At 42.3% G+C, this 17,757-nt stretch overlaps 1 protein-coding gene and 1 long non-coding RNA gene across 2 annotated transcripts in view; both read left to right on the forward strand.

Annotated features, from left to right (window-relative positions):
* The window catches only part of SAR1B (secretion associated Ras related GTPase 1B), a 10,859-nt gene extending 1,349 nt beyond the window's left edge, over window positions 1-9,510 (forward strand). Inside the window, exons 2-6 of the mRNA XM_009285920.2 lie at window positions 2,609-2,728; window positions 3,526-3,591; window positions 4,134-4,237; window positions 4,401-4,532; window positions 6,469-9,510. Coding sequence (XP_009284195.1) covers window positions 2,609-2,728; window positions 3,526-3,591; window positions 4,134-4,237; window positions 4,401-4,532; window positions 6,469-6,585 — 539 coding nt within the window. The 3' untranslated portion in view covers window positions 6,586-9,510. The remainder of the gene's footprint in view (window positions 1-2,608; window positions 2,729-3,525; window positions 3,592-4,133; window positions 4,238-4,400; window positions 4,533-6,468) is intronic.
* Window positions 9,511-12,091: 2,581 nt separating this feature from the next.
* LOC103904433 lies at window positions 12,092-17,448 on the forward strand. Its single transcript, XR_657902.2, has 4 exons — window positions 12,092-12,192; window positions 14,671-14,883; window positions 16,120-16,344; window positions 16,961-17,448. It is a non-coding gene; the product is annotated as an uncharacterized LOC103904433 (long non-coding RNA).
* Window positions 17,449-17,757: the final 309 nt, after the last annotated feature.

Genomic DNA, 17,757 nt, shown 5'->3' on the forward strand with positions numbered 1-17,757 from the left:
TTTCATTCTCATTTACATTTACAGTTGAAGAAGGCTGATTATAACATTGGGAAACTCCCCACAGTTCCCTGTGCTGTCCTGTCAGCAGGCTGATAAGATCACTTTATGAAATACATCTTTGCACACATATACTTTCAAAATGCGCAAAGAAACTTTTTATATACATACATATATATATATATAAAAAAACCTCTGGTCTTGGGTGTAGTTAATAGCTGAAGTATTGCTGCTTATTTGTCTTGCGTTTCTGTGAAGGACCCTTGGGAAGTGTGACATGTTTCAGAGAAAGCAGTGGCACCTCCTTTGGGAGCAAAGGCTCCTGGATGTCCAGGCTGAGAGTGGCAAAAGTACTATTGTTTTACTATGGTTTAGTAGGGTTTTGCTTACCTCACAAGGTAAGCGTGAACTGGAGTTTCTCCGGTGACATAAGTTAATATATGAAACTGTTTGTCCACTCCTCCTTTCTCTGTAAACATTAATACTTTCTCCTCCACTCTAGTTTAATAGTTAATAATAGTTATTTGGGCATGCGAGAAGGTGAGTTTGGGAAGTAAGAGTTGTATTTGAAAGAACTGTGAAGACACTCTACCTGTAGTAATAAAGTTCATTAATGAAATAAGCTGAGGCATGTGAAGGAATACTCATTCCTGCAAGTTACAAAACATGTCATGCTGGAATGCGATCCCAGAGATTAGCTTAAAGGCAGGGGGAGAGGTGAGCAAACACCAGCAGTGTAAAGGTCGGCCAGGCGGAGGCACGTATGCCCCTGTAATGCTGCGGCATCAACAGGGCTGTCCGAGCGGCCACCTGTGCAACAGCATTGCTTAAAATCCCACCAAAAAAACCCATACGTAACACATTATATGTGAGGATAACACATTAGATAAGAAGAAAAAAATGAGGGCTATGGAAACTGATGTTACCGCCTCGCTCTGCTGCCTGCTAGCCGCCCTGCGTAGAGGGACCCAGGGCAGCCGTCGGTGCGCCCTTTGGACGGCTCCCAGCAGCTTGCCTGTGGCCCCACGGCACAGCGCGGGATGTTGGTGCGCGGTTTGCAGATCGGGAGGGTTGGTTGCGCTTGCGGGAGAAGGTGCAGTGAAGTGTAGGGACTGCAGGGATGGGGCGGTTGGGCTTTAACGGTAAAATCTGTGTACTTCACAAAATGTTTCTGTATCATCGCAGTGGTGGTAAAATAAACTGTTCTTCAGCATATTGCAAAGTGTCACAATACCATGACATTATATAGTAAAAGATCCTGGTGACTTAAAAACTCCCACGTTGCAATATTTGGCTGTATTTTGCAGTTCTTTTGCAGAGAGAAGAGAGAATTCTGTTAGGAACGTAGCCCAGTTTTGCTTTTAAAGAAATGTAATTTCAGCACATACATAAATATTTTTTCCCACCCTCTGTTGTAAGTGTTCTGCCCTCTTCAGCACTTGTGAAGGCTGTGGGGTCAGTAGCGGTTCCTAAGGAGTCGGGCAGTGCGTAGCATCCAGCCACAGCTCTTTGAAGAGGGAGTAAGGGAAGATTTTCTCCTTAGAAAAGTCAAAACTGAGAGGCTCTTACTTCAGTAGTTTCTCAGTACAGAATGTGACTTTTTTAAAATGAAATTTGTCTTAAAAATGTTTTACTTTGAATGTCGATCAGTTTGAAGCAGTGAAAAATAATCCTGGCATAGGATGTAGTGTTGGCAAGTTTAAGAGAATCACTCCTTGATAACCCCAAACTTAAGAAAATAGTGTTCGTGTTTTACACATCCTTCCTGTCCTTCCCAGCAACTGTTGCATTTACTGGGGTTACAAGTAGAGGAAAATAAGGGGAAAAGGCATTTTTACAAAGATGACAATCAGTGAAAATAATATTTCTTATTCCTGTTACGAAAGCATTATCACATGACAGCAAGTGTGTCAGAATTGCCCTGACGATGCCATTCAGGATATATCCATACAATTTAGCTGGGGTATGGGTGAATGTTACTTTTTGTCAAAATAATATATGAACCAACATAAAAGAATTCATACATATACTGTTTATGACTATTGACATTGAAATTAATTTCTCTAATATACCCATTGAGGTCTGAACTTTCTTTTTGCCTTGAACAAGTTTTTTTTGTCATAATTGGAGGTAGCTGAACAAAACACCCTCTGTTCAGGTCCGGGTCGGTCTGTATTTTAGAGCTCACTGTCAGCACTGTACCCGCATGCCCCCCTCTCCATCGCCTGTGAGCAAAACTGCCCTTTTGCTGGGGCAGAGTAAGCTACACTGGCAAAATTCAGTCCTGTTCTATTGTGGTTTTCCTAAGGTAACGTAAATGCATTTACATGAGCGGCACGTTTACGTCGATTGTGTGCCTCTCCCCCACTAAGCATCCCGTAAGCTGCACGTGGTACACATGGTGCAGCAGGCACATGAGCAAGCGTGAATGTAGTTTGTACGAGTAGAACACGGATAAAGGGCATTGATAAAGTGTGCGGCGGAGCTTGGCGGGTCTGTATTTTGTACCGTGACTGTAACACTTTGCTCCTGGGAGCAAAATCATCTCTAGTGCTAGAAATTAACTCCTACCAATTTAACTGATTAATCAGCGGGTTCTTCTTTGTTCTAGGACTGTACAAGAAATCGGGCAAACTAGTGTTTCTTGGCCTGGACAATGCTGGAAAAACTACGCTGCTGCACATGCTCAAAGATGACAGACTGGGACAACACGTCCCCACGTTACACCCCAGTAAGTTAATATTGCTGGTTCCATAGCTAGAAAGTGTTGCAGGAAAAGCAGGATCTGATTATACACTGTAAGACCAACAGTGTAACTGGGGAGAACAAAGGAATTTCTGGGATTGTAATCTGTAGATATTTGAAGTAATATTCAGAAAAATATGTGTAGGGTAGTTCAGTGTGGTATATTTAAAATTAAGAGGTGAGTAACAAGCAGAATGGTGGAGCTGAGAGTCTAGATTACAGAAGCTGTGGGAAATTGGGGCTTGCAGTGTTTGGGAGTAGCTTCTCTGCGCAGCTGGAAAATGAGCATTTCTGTACACTGTTTTGATTTTTTTGGCTCAGAGGTTGCTGTGTAATTGTTATCTTGGTGGCCTCGCAGGAGAAAAAGTTCAACACAGGTTAAAAATGTGGATTGGTGAAGTCCAGTAAGGAGGTGAGAAACTGGGAAAGGACGTGAAGAGGAGAAACCTTGAACAGTATTGTACATGAAACGCCATCTTTGTGGCAAACTAGATGCCAGAGCCAACTGTTGTTTGTGTAATGTGTAGGGATAAGTAATGTACGAATATTCTCTGCTGTTCTTAGCATTGTAGATATTTCACACGTGTTTTAACAACAAAATGCTATTAACCATTAAACAAATGTCATTGATTTTGAGAGAGAATGTATTGTTCTCATTTGTTTCTTGAATAACAAAATACTGAAAAGACCCAAGACAGAAAGTAAAATCTACATGCTAGAAGGTTAGACTGTTCTAATGCACTGCATAATCTTCACAGAGAACATAATTCTGTGTATTTCTAGCTTCAGAAGAGCTGACAATTGCTGGCATGACTTTCACTACCTTCGATCTGGGTGGACATGCTCAAGGTAAGAGAATACGTTGACTCATTTCACTGAGTTGAGTTAGAGTTGTCTACAGCCCGTTTGTTTCGGATCGGAAATATGACCATGCTGCAGAGATCGGCTTCCCACACTCTTTGACAGTATAAAAAACTTTCACTGCTCTGTTGTCCGTCTCCACCATTTATCACAAATCCCAAATACAATTTGGGAAGAGCTGCAGTAGAGCATAATTTTTTGACGGCTATCTGTATTTTGAAGAGGATTCTGTACTTTGAATCGCTTACGTTTACCTTTAAGCTTCAAACTTAGCTTTGTTGACATAACTCTTGGGGAAACACAAAGTTTCACTACCTCAGTGTGCATGTGAGAGAGAGTGGTGATAACAGTAAAGGAAATGATACTTTTGGTCCATTATTTCAAGTTTTGTAAAACATGAAGTTGCATCCTGAAGATTGGTAACATAAGCTAAGACTTCAAAAAAACCTGTTGTTTCTTAATTGCTGATGTGCATCGCTCTGAATTTTGGGATCATTTCCTTTTGTTTTTAATTCACATCTTCCCTGTAGCTCGCAGAGTGTGGAAAAACTATCTGCCTGCGATTAACGGCATTGTGTTCTTGGTGGACTGTGCAGATCATGAAAGATTGCTTGAATCAAAAGAAGAACTTGATGTAAGTTTAAATAAGTCTTTGAAAGTTTTAACTGTAACTTCTAAGAAATAAGCTCAAATTCCCAGTATCCAACAGAGCTCTGCTGCCACCTGGACATGAGTAGTAGCAACTTGACCTTCTATATTCTAAATTAATCTCTCCTCCTTTCTCCTTTCCTTTGCAGTCACTAATGACAGATGAAACTATTGCTAATGTGCCTATCCTAATTCTTGGTAACAAGATTGACAGACCTGAAGCCATTAGTGAAGAGAGGTTACGAGAGATGTTTGGTCTGTATGGCCAGACAACAGGAAAGGTAATGCTCCTTTTTTTTTTTTTTTGGTGGCTTTGGGTTTTTTTGTTAGGGAGTTTGCTTGCATTATTTGTGTATTGACTCCAGTTCACTCCAGCTACACAAAATAAACGTTTTTTAATTTATAAAGTACTTAGTACATAATAACTGTATATGGAATGAATGAATTGTGGAGCCTCTTTTTTTACATCATATTTAATGCCACATTTTTTCCAGAGAAAACTTAATTGTACTTAGGATAATTTTTAGTACTTCAACTTTCCTATGCAGTACTTTAAAAGGATGAGCAAGTTCTCAGAGGCTATGGTTCTAGTGAGAACTGTAAGAGAAAACTGGATAAAGTCTTTCAGTAAGTGACTTTTCTCGTTTAAAGTGCAGACTTAGTACAATTTGTTACTTAACATATTTACCTGAAGCTTAGAAATAGATTTACATCATTGTAGAAGTCTGAGTTTGTAGGTTGTGAGGGGAAAAAAAGTTCCTACTGGCATCGGTAGCAACAAGGCAGATTTTTATTATGGATCTTTGCGATACTTCAACTCTAATTTAAAGTAAATACAGTGTACTACATAGAATCATAGAATCATTGAGGTTGGAAAAGACCTCTAAGATCATCGAGTCCAACCGTCGACCCACTAAACCATGTCCCTAAGTGCCTCATCTACTCGTCTTTTAAATACCTCCAGGGATGCACCACTTCCCTGGCCAGCCTGTTCCAATGTTTAACCACTAACCACTCTTTTAGGGCTGAGCCCTGGAGCTGCGCTGCAGGAGACACCCGAGCAATGCAGGGATGGTCCCTCCCGGTGGCCCAGGCCTGACAGCCTGGCCCGGGTGAGCCAGGAGACAGAGCTGGGAATGACGCCCGCTGTCGTGGTTTAACCCCAGCCGGCAGCTCAGCACCGCACAGCCGCTCGCTCACTCCCCCCTCAGCGGCATGGGGGAGAGAATCAGAAGGTTCAAGTGAGAAAACTCGTGGGCTGAGAGAAAGACAGTTTAATAGGTCAAGCAAAAGCCGTGTGCGCAAGCAAAGCAAAACAAGGAATTCATTCACTGCTTCCCATCGGCAGGCAGGTGTTCGGCCGTAGGAGCCATTTGGATACGGGGCACTAGAAACAAGTTGCTCCGTTGTCCTTTGCCCTTGGAAAGACACCTCTCCGCAGCTGACAAAGCCGTTCCAGTGTGGCTTCCGTCCCAGCTCCCATGAGATGACCAGCAGTGTGGCTCTGCTGAGGAGGGCACCTGGTCTTGTAATTCCTCTTTTCCCCTAAGAGTATTTACTCTTAGATGCTTCCCTTGAAGTTCAGTGCCAGTCAGTGGTTAGGTTGAGCGGGAACAAATCTTTACCTTCTTGTTTTCCACGTGAAAGAGAATTGCACAGGTTAGTTCTAGAGTAGGTGTAATGGGCTATAAACAGTTACTACTGACTTTTTTTTTTAAATCTTGCCCTGGTTTTTACAACACTGCACATAGTCTATGAAGTATGAATACTGTTGTGAATCTCCAGTTGAGCAACAGCTTTATCACACTGTGCTGACCTTGGCAAGCAAGCAACTTGCACTCTTGCTATGGTCAGTCCTACAATTGGTAGCAAATGTTCTTTTTAATCTGGTTGGAAAGCTATTAGAAACAGAGCAGGGAACTGTGACTGAAAACTGAGTATAAGCTCTCAAATTCTCTGTGCGCGTGCTTGCTCTTGCACTCTGGTTTTGTGTACTTCACCCTCTCCAATTGTGGATGCACATGAAAACGTGCTCAGTGTATTTCTCAAGTGACCCTAATCTTAGTAACGTGTGCAAGTTTTAGATTAATTTATTTTCTAAAATTCCAGCATCCAACACAAGTTAAATAATGGCATTCCATAGAAACAAATGTCCATGTAAAGTAGCCGTCTTTTTATAACGATACTGTAACTTGGAACACTTCTGTCTCTCTGCAGGGCAGTATACCATTGAAAGAATTGAACGCAAGGCCGCTAGAAGTGTTTATGTGCAGCGTGCTAAAGAGACAAGGCTATGGAGAAGGCTTCCGCTGGATGGCACAGTACATTGATTAATGCCAAAATCGCATCAGTATGTTCTGTCCCATGTCTGAATATTAAGTCTGCTCCTTATTTGATCACTCAGTGTACGTAACTTGAATTCATTTGACTGTTTAGTTATAAAAATACACATTTTTAGCTAATTATATCATGTATGCTAAATTGTAAGTGTGAGGATTGAAAAATTATTTCGGGCAAGTTTGTAAGTTTAAGTACCACAACATGTGAGCTTTCTAATCCCATGCAACATTCTTTTGCAGCTTTTAATTTAACAAGTCTCCGGCACCATTTTTGGTCAGAGCAACTTTCCAGTACAGTATGTTTGAATGCACTTTTTAACAGCTAAAAACTACGAACATGTGAAAAATATTTAATGCTTATGTTAAATTTTTTTATGTACTTTTTTGAAACTGGTTTTATAACTTTAGAGTATATAACCATCTTTCAAGGAATAATAAATAATTAGCTGATGGATAATTGCATGATGCCTTACGGTTTTCAATAATATACTTTCTTATGCAACGTCATGCAATAAATTTAAATCCAGTTTTTGGCAACTTTAATGGAAAATGTTTCATTTTAATGTGTCTTAACTAGTGAGGCTGCCTGATGATCTGAATATGTGGGATATTTTCCTGAAACACAGAAGGCCACAAAGTAGTTTCATTGTATGTTAGTGAGGTGGGTTTTTTTTCAGACTAGCCAATTGCATTTATCTTATGATTTTGCGTTAGTAGAAGAAAAATCTAATCCGATGCCCTTATAACCACCACCTTTAAAAAGTACAAATAATGTAAATCAGCTGTGCCAATGTAAATCTTGAACTAATGTCAAAAGTGGTCTTACCCTACTGGTCTCTTGAATTAAACCCCTGAAGCGACACAAGAAATACAGGTTTTTTTTCCAAAGAAATTAAGAGTACCGTTGCACTAAATATTCTGTTCCTAATTTAATTAGATTTGGGGTCTGCCAGAAGATTTGCCCATGAAATTGCCAGGGGAAAAAAAAATGTTGCCATTGCTGCCTGTGAAAATTTATCAGCCCACACCCAATCGGCCAATTTTATTTTTGGTGTTTTGAACTGGGACGAGATGGATTGTTTTCTGTGGTTTTGCCCTGAAACCTAGCCAGTGTGGCAGCTGCTGGCTGCCCAGGTAGCTTGTTTCTGGGGTAAAATTTGGTTATCCGCAGTCCTTGTTTCCAGACTTCTGTTTTTCCCCATCTTTGAGTGCATTAGTTCCCCGAGGAGAAAGCAGGTTATTTTTGAAGAAGGGGTGTTGAAGCATGTGTGTCTGTCGGTGTCTTGTTGATGCTGGCTGACACTGCCGCGGAGCTGTGGTTGGTTTGTGCTGGGCATGTTTTACTGTAATCTGTCGAACGCGGGTAGGATTTCAGCCCTGGAGTCACCCTTTCACCCTGATGGGTTTGAGTTTCGCTGTGTAGTTTGTTTCCCCCTTGTAAGAGTATGAACTGCTGCAAGTGGTTTTACCGAATCCCTTTTACTCACTGTTGTAGGTCTTCTCCAAAATACTCTAGGCCTTACGTTTCCAATATCCATGGCAGCAAATGTATTTCTGACTGGTTTGATTTCATAAATAACTTTCTCTTTTGACCTGCTGGGCTTGAATCTCAGATTTAAAGCCTATAGGCTCATAGCAAATAAATGAGACTTATTCCTTGCCCAGATCTGAACTCGTATGATTGAATATTGATGATCAGTTCCCCACAGGCCTAGATTGTGCATCGGAATAAGATGAATAATTCAGAACCTAACTAATGTAAATTGTAACTGAAGTTTATTACTGCACAAACATATGCAAAGTGTTAAGCCTAGTTTGTGCATGGTGAAGTTCAGAGTGACGGTATCAGCTTTTCCAAATGACCAACATAAGAGAATTCTGCATTTAAACTAGTGCTCAGCTGTAGAGTAGTGTCTCTGTTGCATAAATCAAAACTGGAGGTAAGAAATGGCCTCTCACCAGCGTGTGGAAAATGTGTGAGTCTTTACTACCTACAGCCGTTATGTAGGGGACATGCCTTTTTTTTTTTGTTTGTTTGTTTTCCCTTCTAGATTTTTGGTTATAATGCAGAGAACAACAGCTAAACCAGTAGATGGTGTAAATATTAAAAATACTACTTGCAGTCACACTGTGGTGTTGATGTGGGAGACTTGGGATTGTGTTGCCTGTGCTTATGGAAATGAAGCTGGAGGTGGAGGTGTTCTGCTGCAGACCACTTCCACAGGCTGAGCCATTACGTGGGCGCTGAGAAGTCCTCTTCACCTGCTCTTCCAACCAACTGTGAATAACATTAGCAGTAAGGAAAGGGGTGACAGTATTAAGAATTAAAAAAAGAAGGGAGGTGATACTGCTTTACAAGTGTGTGTTAAGAGTAATTCTTAGTATTATGGAAATACTCAGATTTCATATTTCCTGCTGTAGGATGCTAGTTTAAATGTGGTTGTAATAAGGGCATGAAGAAATCTGGACTGTGTGTTTATCCACCTGAGTGTTGTAATGGTTCCCGTTGTGGGAATAGCTGATCAACACTCAGTTAAATACACAAATAATCTTGCTCTGTTTTATTTCGTTCAGTAGAGGAAGTATCTTTCTTCTGTAGTTTACATTCTGTTGTGCACATGAATGTGAATGGGTGTTGTGTGTCTTTGTGTGAAGACTTCATTAATAGACAAATATACTGATGAGAGTTTTTCTGGTGGTTTTCATCCCCACCCCCTCATCTCCCCGGTCATTTATTTCTGGAGGTTGCTTATTCCTATGATTGTGACCGGTGATACTTAACTTAAAAAAAGCAACATTCACATTTGGGTCCGACCTCTACGATTTTTATTTCTTTTTCCACTCTTGACTATGCAGATTTCAATTAAACATCACTTTAAAGAATGTGAAAAAGAAAACTCATTAATAAAGATGTTATTTATGAAGTGTCTCATTTTGTTTTTACATCGCAACAGTTCTTTAAGAGAAATGAATGTAGATTTCTAAGATACTAATAACTACTTCTGACAAAGTGGCCTGTATTTCACTGCAGTGACCCCATACGCTGGCATCTATGCGTTGAATAAGATTTATTTTGCTTGGATTTAATTTAAACTTGGGTTTTAGTATGTATTGTGTAATTGAGAAGCATTGCTGTATTTCAGTCTTGGCTTAATAAATTTTTCAGCAACAATTAATTGGCATTGGAGATGGGAAGGATCTTGGAGCTTTCTCATTTATCCTCTTGCCAGATCAATATTATTTCATTAATATTTCCGTATTCAGTGTTCAGGTACTGTCTATGATGTGCCAGAGATGACCTATGGCATTCACTGGAATTCAATACCCGCATGCACGTGAGCTTTATTGTATTTTAATAATTGGAATGGAACATCAAATAGAACATTTGGCATCCACTTATTTATAACTAAAGTCAGGTCAGAAAAATGATGGTGGTGGTTTCTAATCCCAGTGAATTCACAGGTCTGCTTGAAGTCGAATTGTTCTTCTCTTGTTTGTACTGTCAGAGTATTTGGTTGTTACTAACCGAAGTCCAGTATTTCTACTGACTACAACATGCTCAGATTTGGTGTAGGTAACGTAATTGTTAGCTATGAACCTAAGAGTTATGTTAAAAACAGCCGAATCCACTGGCTGTCGTTGGGGACATGTAACTTATTTGTATTTAGATAAGCCACTCTTTGCACTAATATCTCAGTGTGAAACTAAACATTTTCCATTTTGAAATGTGAGTGCTCTAAATGTTTAAAAGCATAATTTATATAATAAACTGCAGAAGAAAAGCTAAAGATGAAAGTGTTCTTAAACATGTTCTTATTATGGTGTTTGTTATTATGTTATCCGATCCCATGCTTTTGAAATTGAAGTATCGGGAATAGAAAATAAAATTCTGACTTGGAATTTGAAGAAAAGGAGGTTTAAACAGATAGTTCTTGTCAAATTATCAAAACCAGGAAAAAAGCGTGCTGACTTAGTACATGGCCTAGCAGTGAGTTTGGGTTTTTTCAGCTTCGTAATAATTCAGTCTCTTTGCTAGGATTTTCTGTTCATGGTGCATGGAAGGAAATCCTCTACTTGGTAAACTCTCTGAGCATGGAAAAAACGACATTTCCTTTGTTGCAATTTTAAAATGAGATGGAAGGGTCTGATCTTACAGGCAAATGATACTGTCTTAGAATCCAGCTGCCCTCTGGCATTTGCACTGTTGGTGGGACTGTACTGGGTGGGGATTGCCACTGAGTTTAGGTGCTTATCAAACTGAGTCCACTCAACCCTGTTTGACACAGCCCATGGGGAAAGTGTATTAACCTACTGTGACAGAGAACTATTTTTGCAATCCTAAGTGTATGTTCTCCTTAGTTTACATTTCTCAAATTATTTCTTACTTGACTGCTTTTGAACTAGAATTAGAAATTTGTTTGGTGGTGAGCAGTTATGGTAAAATAATGATTAAAAAAACCCCGTATCCCTTGTTTTTCTTATACCCCATTTCTTACGGCACGTGTCCCATCACACTAAGAAATGTATAATAATATTTTAGCACCTTCGATGCCTTTCATTCCAGGATCCCAAAGCTTTCTGCCTGCTAATGCTGCCTCAACATCCTTGTGAGGCAGAGGGGTTTTGTTATCCTTGTTTAACCTGTGAAGAAAGCGAGGTCCCGCAGGGACCAGGTCGTACTTGGTCGTACTCGGTCGCTGCCTGAATAAGAAGAGCAACACAGCAACCACCAGCAACGTCAAATGAAGCAATGCCTCCCTTAACCTGGGCACCGTTTGTCAGTGTCCTAGAGAGAAGACCGAAGCCTTCATCACATGCAGGCTACTGAAGGTACTGCACAGACCGTGTGTAAACCAATGGCATTTTGGGCCACTTCCCCTCCTATGCCGGCGTTCACAGAAAAAAAAAGCTGCTCTTGGCGTTCACAGCAAAAAAAGCCGCTCTAAGCGTGTACCATTCACTGTCAACTGTGTGGCACCCAACTATGGTAATATTTAGTAGATAAGTTAAAAGAACAGCACAAAAGCTTGCAATGTGTAGAGTGGGTGCAAAGCTTGGATCTACTTGTAATTTCTGATTCTCTTTCCTAAAGGTGCGATGTAAATAAACACTATCCTTGTAAAAGGAGAAAATGTAAAGGCGTACTTCCAGTATTTGGGTCCAAATGCCTGCTTTTGGCACAGGCAAATAAATTTATATTGTTTGGTTAGATTTTCCCCCTGCAAGGGTGGTACTTCACTGTCCGAGTGGTTTGACTAACTCCCAGGAGCAGCGCTAGCTGGAGCAAACCCTTGGCAGTAGCTTGGGGCAGAGATGAGCCGTTGGAGACCTGATCTTAGCAATTTAGTGATACTTGAGTACCCAAACGCAGGAGCAGATGTAGCGGCTTTGTTGGCTAGGGGTGTACTGCCACAAGCTGCTGGTCTGGGAAGGGATCGGGCTGGCGCTTGCAGTAGTAAGGGCAGATGGGGAAGCTGAGCTAAGGAGGGGAACCTGATCTTACCCTGTCGAGAGGATCTGAAGTGGTTCAGGTTTTGTAGCACGCGGGGTTTCTGAGCAAAGGAAGCTGCTCTTCAGTGAGAATGTGGCTCTTGAGAGGAAGGTTGGAATTTGTTTTAAGTTAGTTTGTTAAAATCTTTGTTAAAGGTTTGTTGGAACTTAAAAGCTTTGCTAGCGGCAGGAAATCGGGCAGCGAGCAGGCTGGAGGAGGGGGTCAGCATTGGGGGGACCACGGCGCAGGTCTGCCGTGAGGATTACGCGACCATCTCTAGGAAATACTTGACTAAGTTCCTGGCTGTGCAATGGAGGAAGGGAAAAACTAATTGCTTTGAAAAATGTCCTCTTGCCAGCGAGGTAAGAGGGAGAACAATTATGAACAGGGCTCCTAACGCTGCTCTGCCACAGCTTGTTTGTGGGCTGACCCCAGGGCTGGTATTTGGAAACGCTGGTGCTTGTGAAAGCAAAGGGGAGAGAGAGAAATTAGCTAGTGACAGGAGCTGTATTTCAATCAGTCTGTGCATGCTGTGGTAATGCCAGCCTTTGTCAGGTTATTTTGAAATCCGTCCGGTATCCTACAATTAAGCTGGGTTTTGCTAAGTCGCTGAAAACTGCTGATCCTTGGTTGACTGCTCCCCAAGGACAAAGCTGAGGTCACTTGTTTAATGAACTTGACTTCTGACCAGAGATAAGCACAAGCTGCAAAACCTAAAACCACTTTTTAAGCTCTCTCATGCCTGTTGGCACTGGGAGCTGGATTTTGAGTTCAGCGTAGACACTTGGTTCCAGCCCCGGTGCCCGAATGCCGTTTTCTCTCTGCTTAGATTTTGGTTTAAGTTCAAATAAATTGGAACTGTGAAAGGAAGACTCCTGTATGTGCCACTTAACTCTTCTATTCCTTGCTCTGTGTGTATGTATGTAATATATCTATAATATGTAAATATATATGTATACATATATATACACACAAGAGGCTTAAAATAAATCTGTTGCAAATTTTGTTGCTCTGTGTGTATGTATGTAATATATCTATAATATGTAAATATATATGTATACATATATATACACACAAGAGAGGCTTAAAAAATCTGCTGAAAATATTGTTACTGAGATGCATTAGCATGAAATTGCAGAGGACATTTAGAGAAAGTCTGCTCATAGTAGGTTTTAAAGGCTGAAAAAAAAATCAGGAGGAGTTTGCAGTAGAGGAAATGAAAAGCTTTTGCTTTACTGGTGAATAAATAATTATAGGAGATACTGTGGGAGAAATTCAGATGTGCAGCTACAGTAGGGAAAGCAGCTGGAGTTCTGGGCGCCGCCTGGAGAAACAGCGTTTAGGCAGAACAGAAGGAGGCAGAGCTAATAATATAGTTTGCCTTTTTATAGAGCTTATGCTTTGTTACTGGCATCTGAGACCCTTTCAGCACTGGTATAAAGAAGTTTGGGTGTTCCTACAAAATGAGACGTTTACTCGAGCATTTTTTAGAAAACGCGTCCCATCCGCTTGCTCCTACTCACTGCTCTCTGTGGCAGCTGGCTCTGAGGAGCTCCGATGAAAATCCCCAGAAGAAGGTTATGGTGATTTGACATCTGTACCTGAAAATTCGTCTGTAAAGAGTACTTCTTTTTGATTTATAGTCGTCTTTTTTCTTACGTTCTCCTCTAGTCCTCCTATCTGCTACTGCCACTTCGGGAATAGCCTTTCATTTCCTAATCTGTAATTTGAATTGCCTCCTAAGTTTAAAAAACAATATGACTTTTTTTTTTCCCAGGCTGTTTTGGGGAGAGCTTTTCTTCAACAGTTTGATGTTTAAAATCCTGGGGAAGAAATTTGTAAGGGGGCCCTCTATCAAAGAAGAAATTCGTGTGTTTTCAGAGCCGTTGTCAGGCAGAATGCAGGAGAGAATCAGTAAAAGATTTACGCATGTTGTTTGCCATTATTATTTTTGGGAGAAATGGGGAAAACCAAAAAAAGTTACAGTCACTGCGGTTAGTTGAAGTTCACGGAGCTGCTGCAAGTCTGACTGCAGCAAAGAATGTGTAACAGATCCTCACGCATGTGACTGTGGGATGGAGTCTATTTATGTCTCCATAAACATGAAATTATGAAATGCACGCCGTGGAGATGGTGCTGGTGAAGTCCTCGTCTGACCTGGTCAACCATCACTGGACTTGCACCTCTCTGGGAGTACAAAGTGAATTTGAACTTATTGCAGAACATCACGCTGCTGGAAGATGTTTATTGAAAGGGAAGTAGGTCAGGCAATAAAGCAAAGAAACCACCCAGTATGTTACCAGGTAAGAGGGAAAGTGCTGTGAGTTTCTGTAATAATATCTTGCACAGCTTGTGGACATAAGAGCACTTCACAAAGACAGCGTCTAGAAAAAAAGTCACCCAAAAAGACATGTTTTCTTTTGTACAGTCCAGATTTGAAATAAATTCTTCTTAAAACAGATGTGTGGCTGAAACTTGGATCCTTTCTGCAAAATTTAAAAAAAAAAAGCCTGTCTCAAGATTACAAAAGAAGGGAAAAAAAGATGTGGGAGAAATGGATTATGTATGCTTTGCTTTTGCACTCCTTAGGTGGTACCGACGGTGACCTGCACGGCACAAGGCTGCGGTGGGGAAGGAGCTGGTCCTCTGCCCTGAGTCTTCTGCTGGAGCCTGCCTCGGCCATGCCCTCCCCTGCTGCTGCTCCTCTCCAGGAGATGTGTCCCACCTGCGCTCGCTGAGACCATCCCTGGCACCTCTGCTCTGCATCAGCTCCAGTGCTGAGCTGGCATCCCAGGTGCAAAGGTCAATGATATTCCCCACCCTACATGCTTAATTCCTCCCTCAATACTCGAGGGCGGCTGTAAGTCTGCCCTAAGGGTAGCGTCTCCATGTCCAGCACCCGTATTTGGTGTAGCTCGCTGCTGTACGGAGGCTCAGGCGGCCTCCTTGCGATCCGGAGCCCGTTGCCAGAGAGGGGTGAGCACGCGGGGAGTGGGCTGGGTGCTGGGTTGCACCAGGCAGGAGCTCGTTGGGACAAGCAGCAGCCTGCCTGCCTGTGCAGGCAGTTGAGTGCTGGCAGGTGGGAGGAAAAGCAGAGCCTGTCCTGGGGACTGGGTGAAAAAGTTGTGCAAGGAGGGAGAGCAAAAACATGGAGGGGGGAAAAAAGACCAGTGGGATCCTGGATCTGCTTCATTCCCGGTTTTCTCATTTCACAGAAGAGGCAATCAAACTCCCGCCTCATTGCAGCAAGTGCCTGAGCAGACAGTCCTTTCAAAAACAGATGGTGGCCCCCCGTTCCCACGCAGCATCCCCAAACCTCCTGGAGCAGCATGTGCCTTCACCTCTCTCCTGTGTAACGTAGCCTATAGGGCATGCGTTGCAACCCTGCGCCTGCTCCCTTTAGCCTATATTTCTGTATCTCCCTAGGGAATAATCTGCTCCCAGTCCTGGTCTTTGGGAACTTTGTGGGGTTTTGTGCTAAGACTAAAAAAAAAATCAGGTGAAGTGGAAGGAGCAGCATCCCCCCCGCAAGCCTTCTACAGTACAGGAAAGGTCCTTGGTGGAAAGCTGTGCCTGACGAGGCGGTTTCAATCGGGAGCCCAGGCTGGCATGTTACTGCTGCTCAAGAAACAAAGAAAACCCCCAAGCCCCAAATTGAGCTCATTCCCCCATGAAAATACAGTCCCCCATATTGCACGGCTGGGCGGCTCTGTCAGTAGTGAAGTGTTGGTGACTGCTGTGGAAATTTTGGCTAGAGATGACTTTCAAATGGTTTTCCTCTTAGCCTTCTAAAGGTAAACAAAGGAAGAATTGGCATAGAAGAGTAGGAAGGCAAGAAAAACTAAGCTATGTAAAATTTCATCAATGAGCTGTTTGCTGTTAGAGAAAATCAGGAATTTATGCCCCATGTTAAGCTCATCATGCTGCGCAACCCACTTTTGGGTACTTAACAGTAATCATCGTACTGTAGGTCTGGACGTTCTTTTTATTCTTTCCACTGGTTTTCAAGTGACGTTCTTGCACTTTTCTCTGCCTCAGATGCGACAGCGTTAAGGCTGCTCTGTGCCTTGCGCAATCCTCCTGCCCTTGAGATGAATCTCAACCCAACTGAACCATGGCAAGAGTTTGCTGGAGCGCGCTGCCTGAGCTTGCAGCGGGCTCTCCGCAAACACCGCTCCCTCTGACTCCAGCCGGCACTATGGCTGTGGGACATTTGAGCCGTGATTTATGTCCCACAAGAAAGTGCTGCATCATGTATTTAGGGTAAGGTGCTGAGTATCATTCGCTCTTGACAACCGTGGGATTTAGAAGAAATAATGCATGCAACCTTTTAATTTTGCAAGGTCATTCCGTAGTTTCTTTTGTTTTATTAATTCTTATTCAGTAGCAGAAGTACAGAAGGAAAAGTGCTGAGGTCTAGGTGCATAAGAAAAGCAGGATCAAGCCTTTAATTTTGCACTTTTAAACTCTAAAGGCTCAGTTTTGCTCGTGCAAAATTCGCTCGTCCCTCACGTGCTGCTGTTGGCGCTGCATTTGCTGGGCAGGGGTAATGTATCTCTGCGTGGTGGAGGGGAGTCTAGCTCCAAAAGGGAGATCAGCCTGAACAACTTGCAAGGTATAAAATACTTGGATTTGGATTTCAAAAACTAATGAGGTACAGTTATGATCTGTGTAAGAGCTTCAATGAAGTGGATAATTTGGATGGTGGCCTCCTTTCCCCCATGAATTCTCGTATATGAGGTATGTCTCAGCAACAAGCAGTTACGTTTTCTGCCTCGCGGCAGGCTGGCTTCTGGAAACTTGGTATTTCCAGGTATTTCAGCACTAGCATTGAGATACTTGTGTCTCCTTACAAGTTTTTGTATTTGTATTTAAACAGCAGACAGAGTGTCAGTAAGACGTGGTTCGTGTGAACGCTCTTCATAAAAGACTATTACAAAAGCAAACAGATCGATCACTCCGGGCTTCACGGTTGGGAAGTAAGAACAAAATGAGGCTTAAATAGCGACGAGTCAATGCAGCGATGAAGTACCTATTTATCGGTAAATAAAGGCTGGCTGCCATTGCCGGCTTCGAAGCCCCTGTGCCCCCGAGGGGTTTGGAAAGTGGTGATGCAAACTGATGAGTCACAGTTTAGAACAATAGTTTCTTCATGCAAAATGACTCAGGATAAAAGAAAAACAGGTTTTTCAAGAAGCTGAAGCCTGTGAAATTACAAAAAGCAATAAAATAATAGGACGTCTTTAACCCTGTGTTGAAAGTATTAAATCTTTTTCTAAAGATTAGTGCAGTGGTTGTGGTGGATGCCTGAGACCAGTGGATTAGACCGTACCTGTTTTCAGTCAGCTTTCCCCTTTCGGAGCGTGCGTGCAGAGCAAAAAAAGATCAATACCGTGTGTATGAGCATTAAATATGATGTATATAACAGCACCTCATATAACATCGGATTGCAGTCATTTGTCTGCATCATCCTCCCTACCCTCTTTGTCCAATTTAAGGTAAAGGGTTGGTCCCGCTGAGCGGAGGGCAGCACGGCTCCCCGCGCGGTCCGGCTTGCAGGCGGGATGCTCGCGGGGTGGGAGCTGTCCCAGCCCGTGCGTGGTTGTACGTGGCTGGAGCTCCTGTCCCACGTCTGCAGAAAATACTGCCTGACATCTCACCTTACCCTGCCACGGA

This window comes from Aptenodytes forsteri, unplaced genomic scaffold (genome assembly GCF_000699145.1).
Source record: "Aptenodytes forsteri isolate BGI_AS27 unplaced genomic scaffold, ASM69914v1 Scaffold54, whole genome shotgun sequence".
In the NCBI taxonomy this organism is placed as follows: Eukaryota; Metazoa; Chordata; class Aves; order Sphenisciformes; family Spheniscidae; genus Aptenodytes; species Aptenodytes forsteri.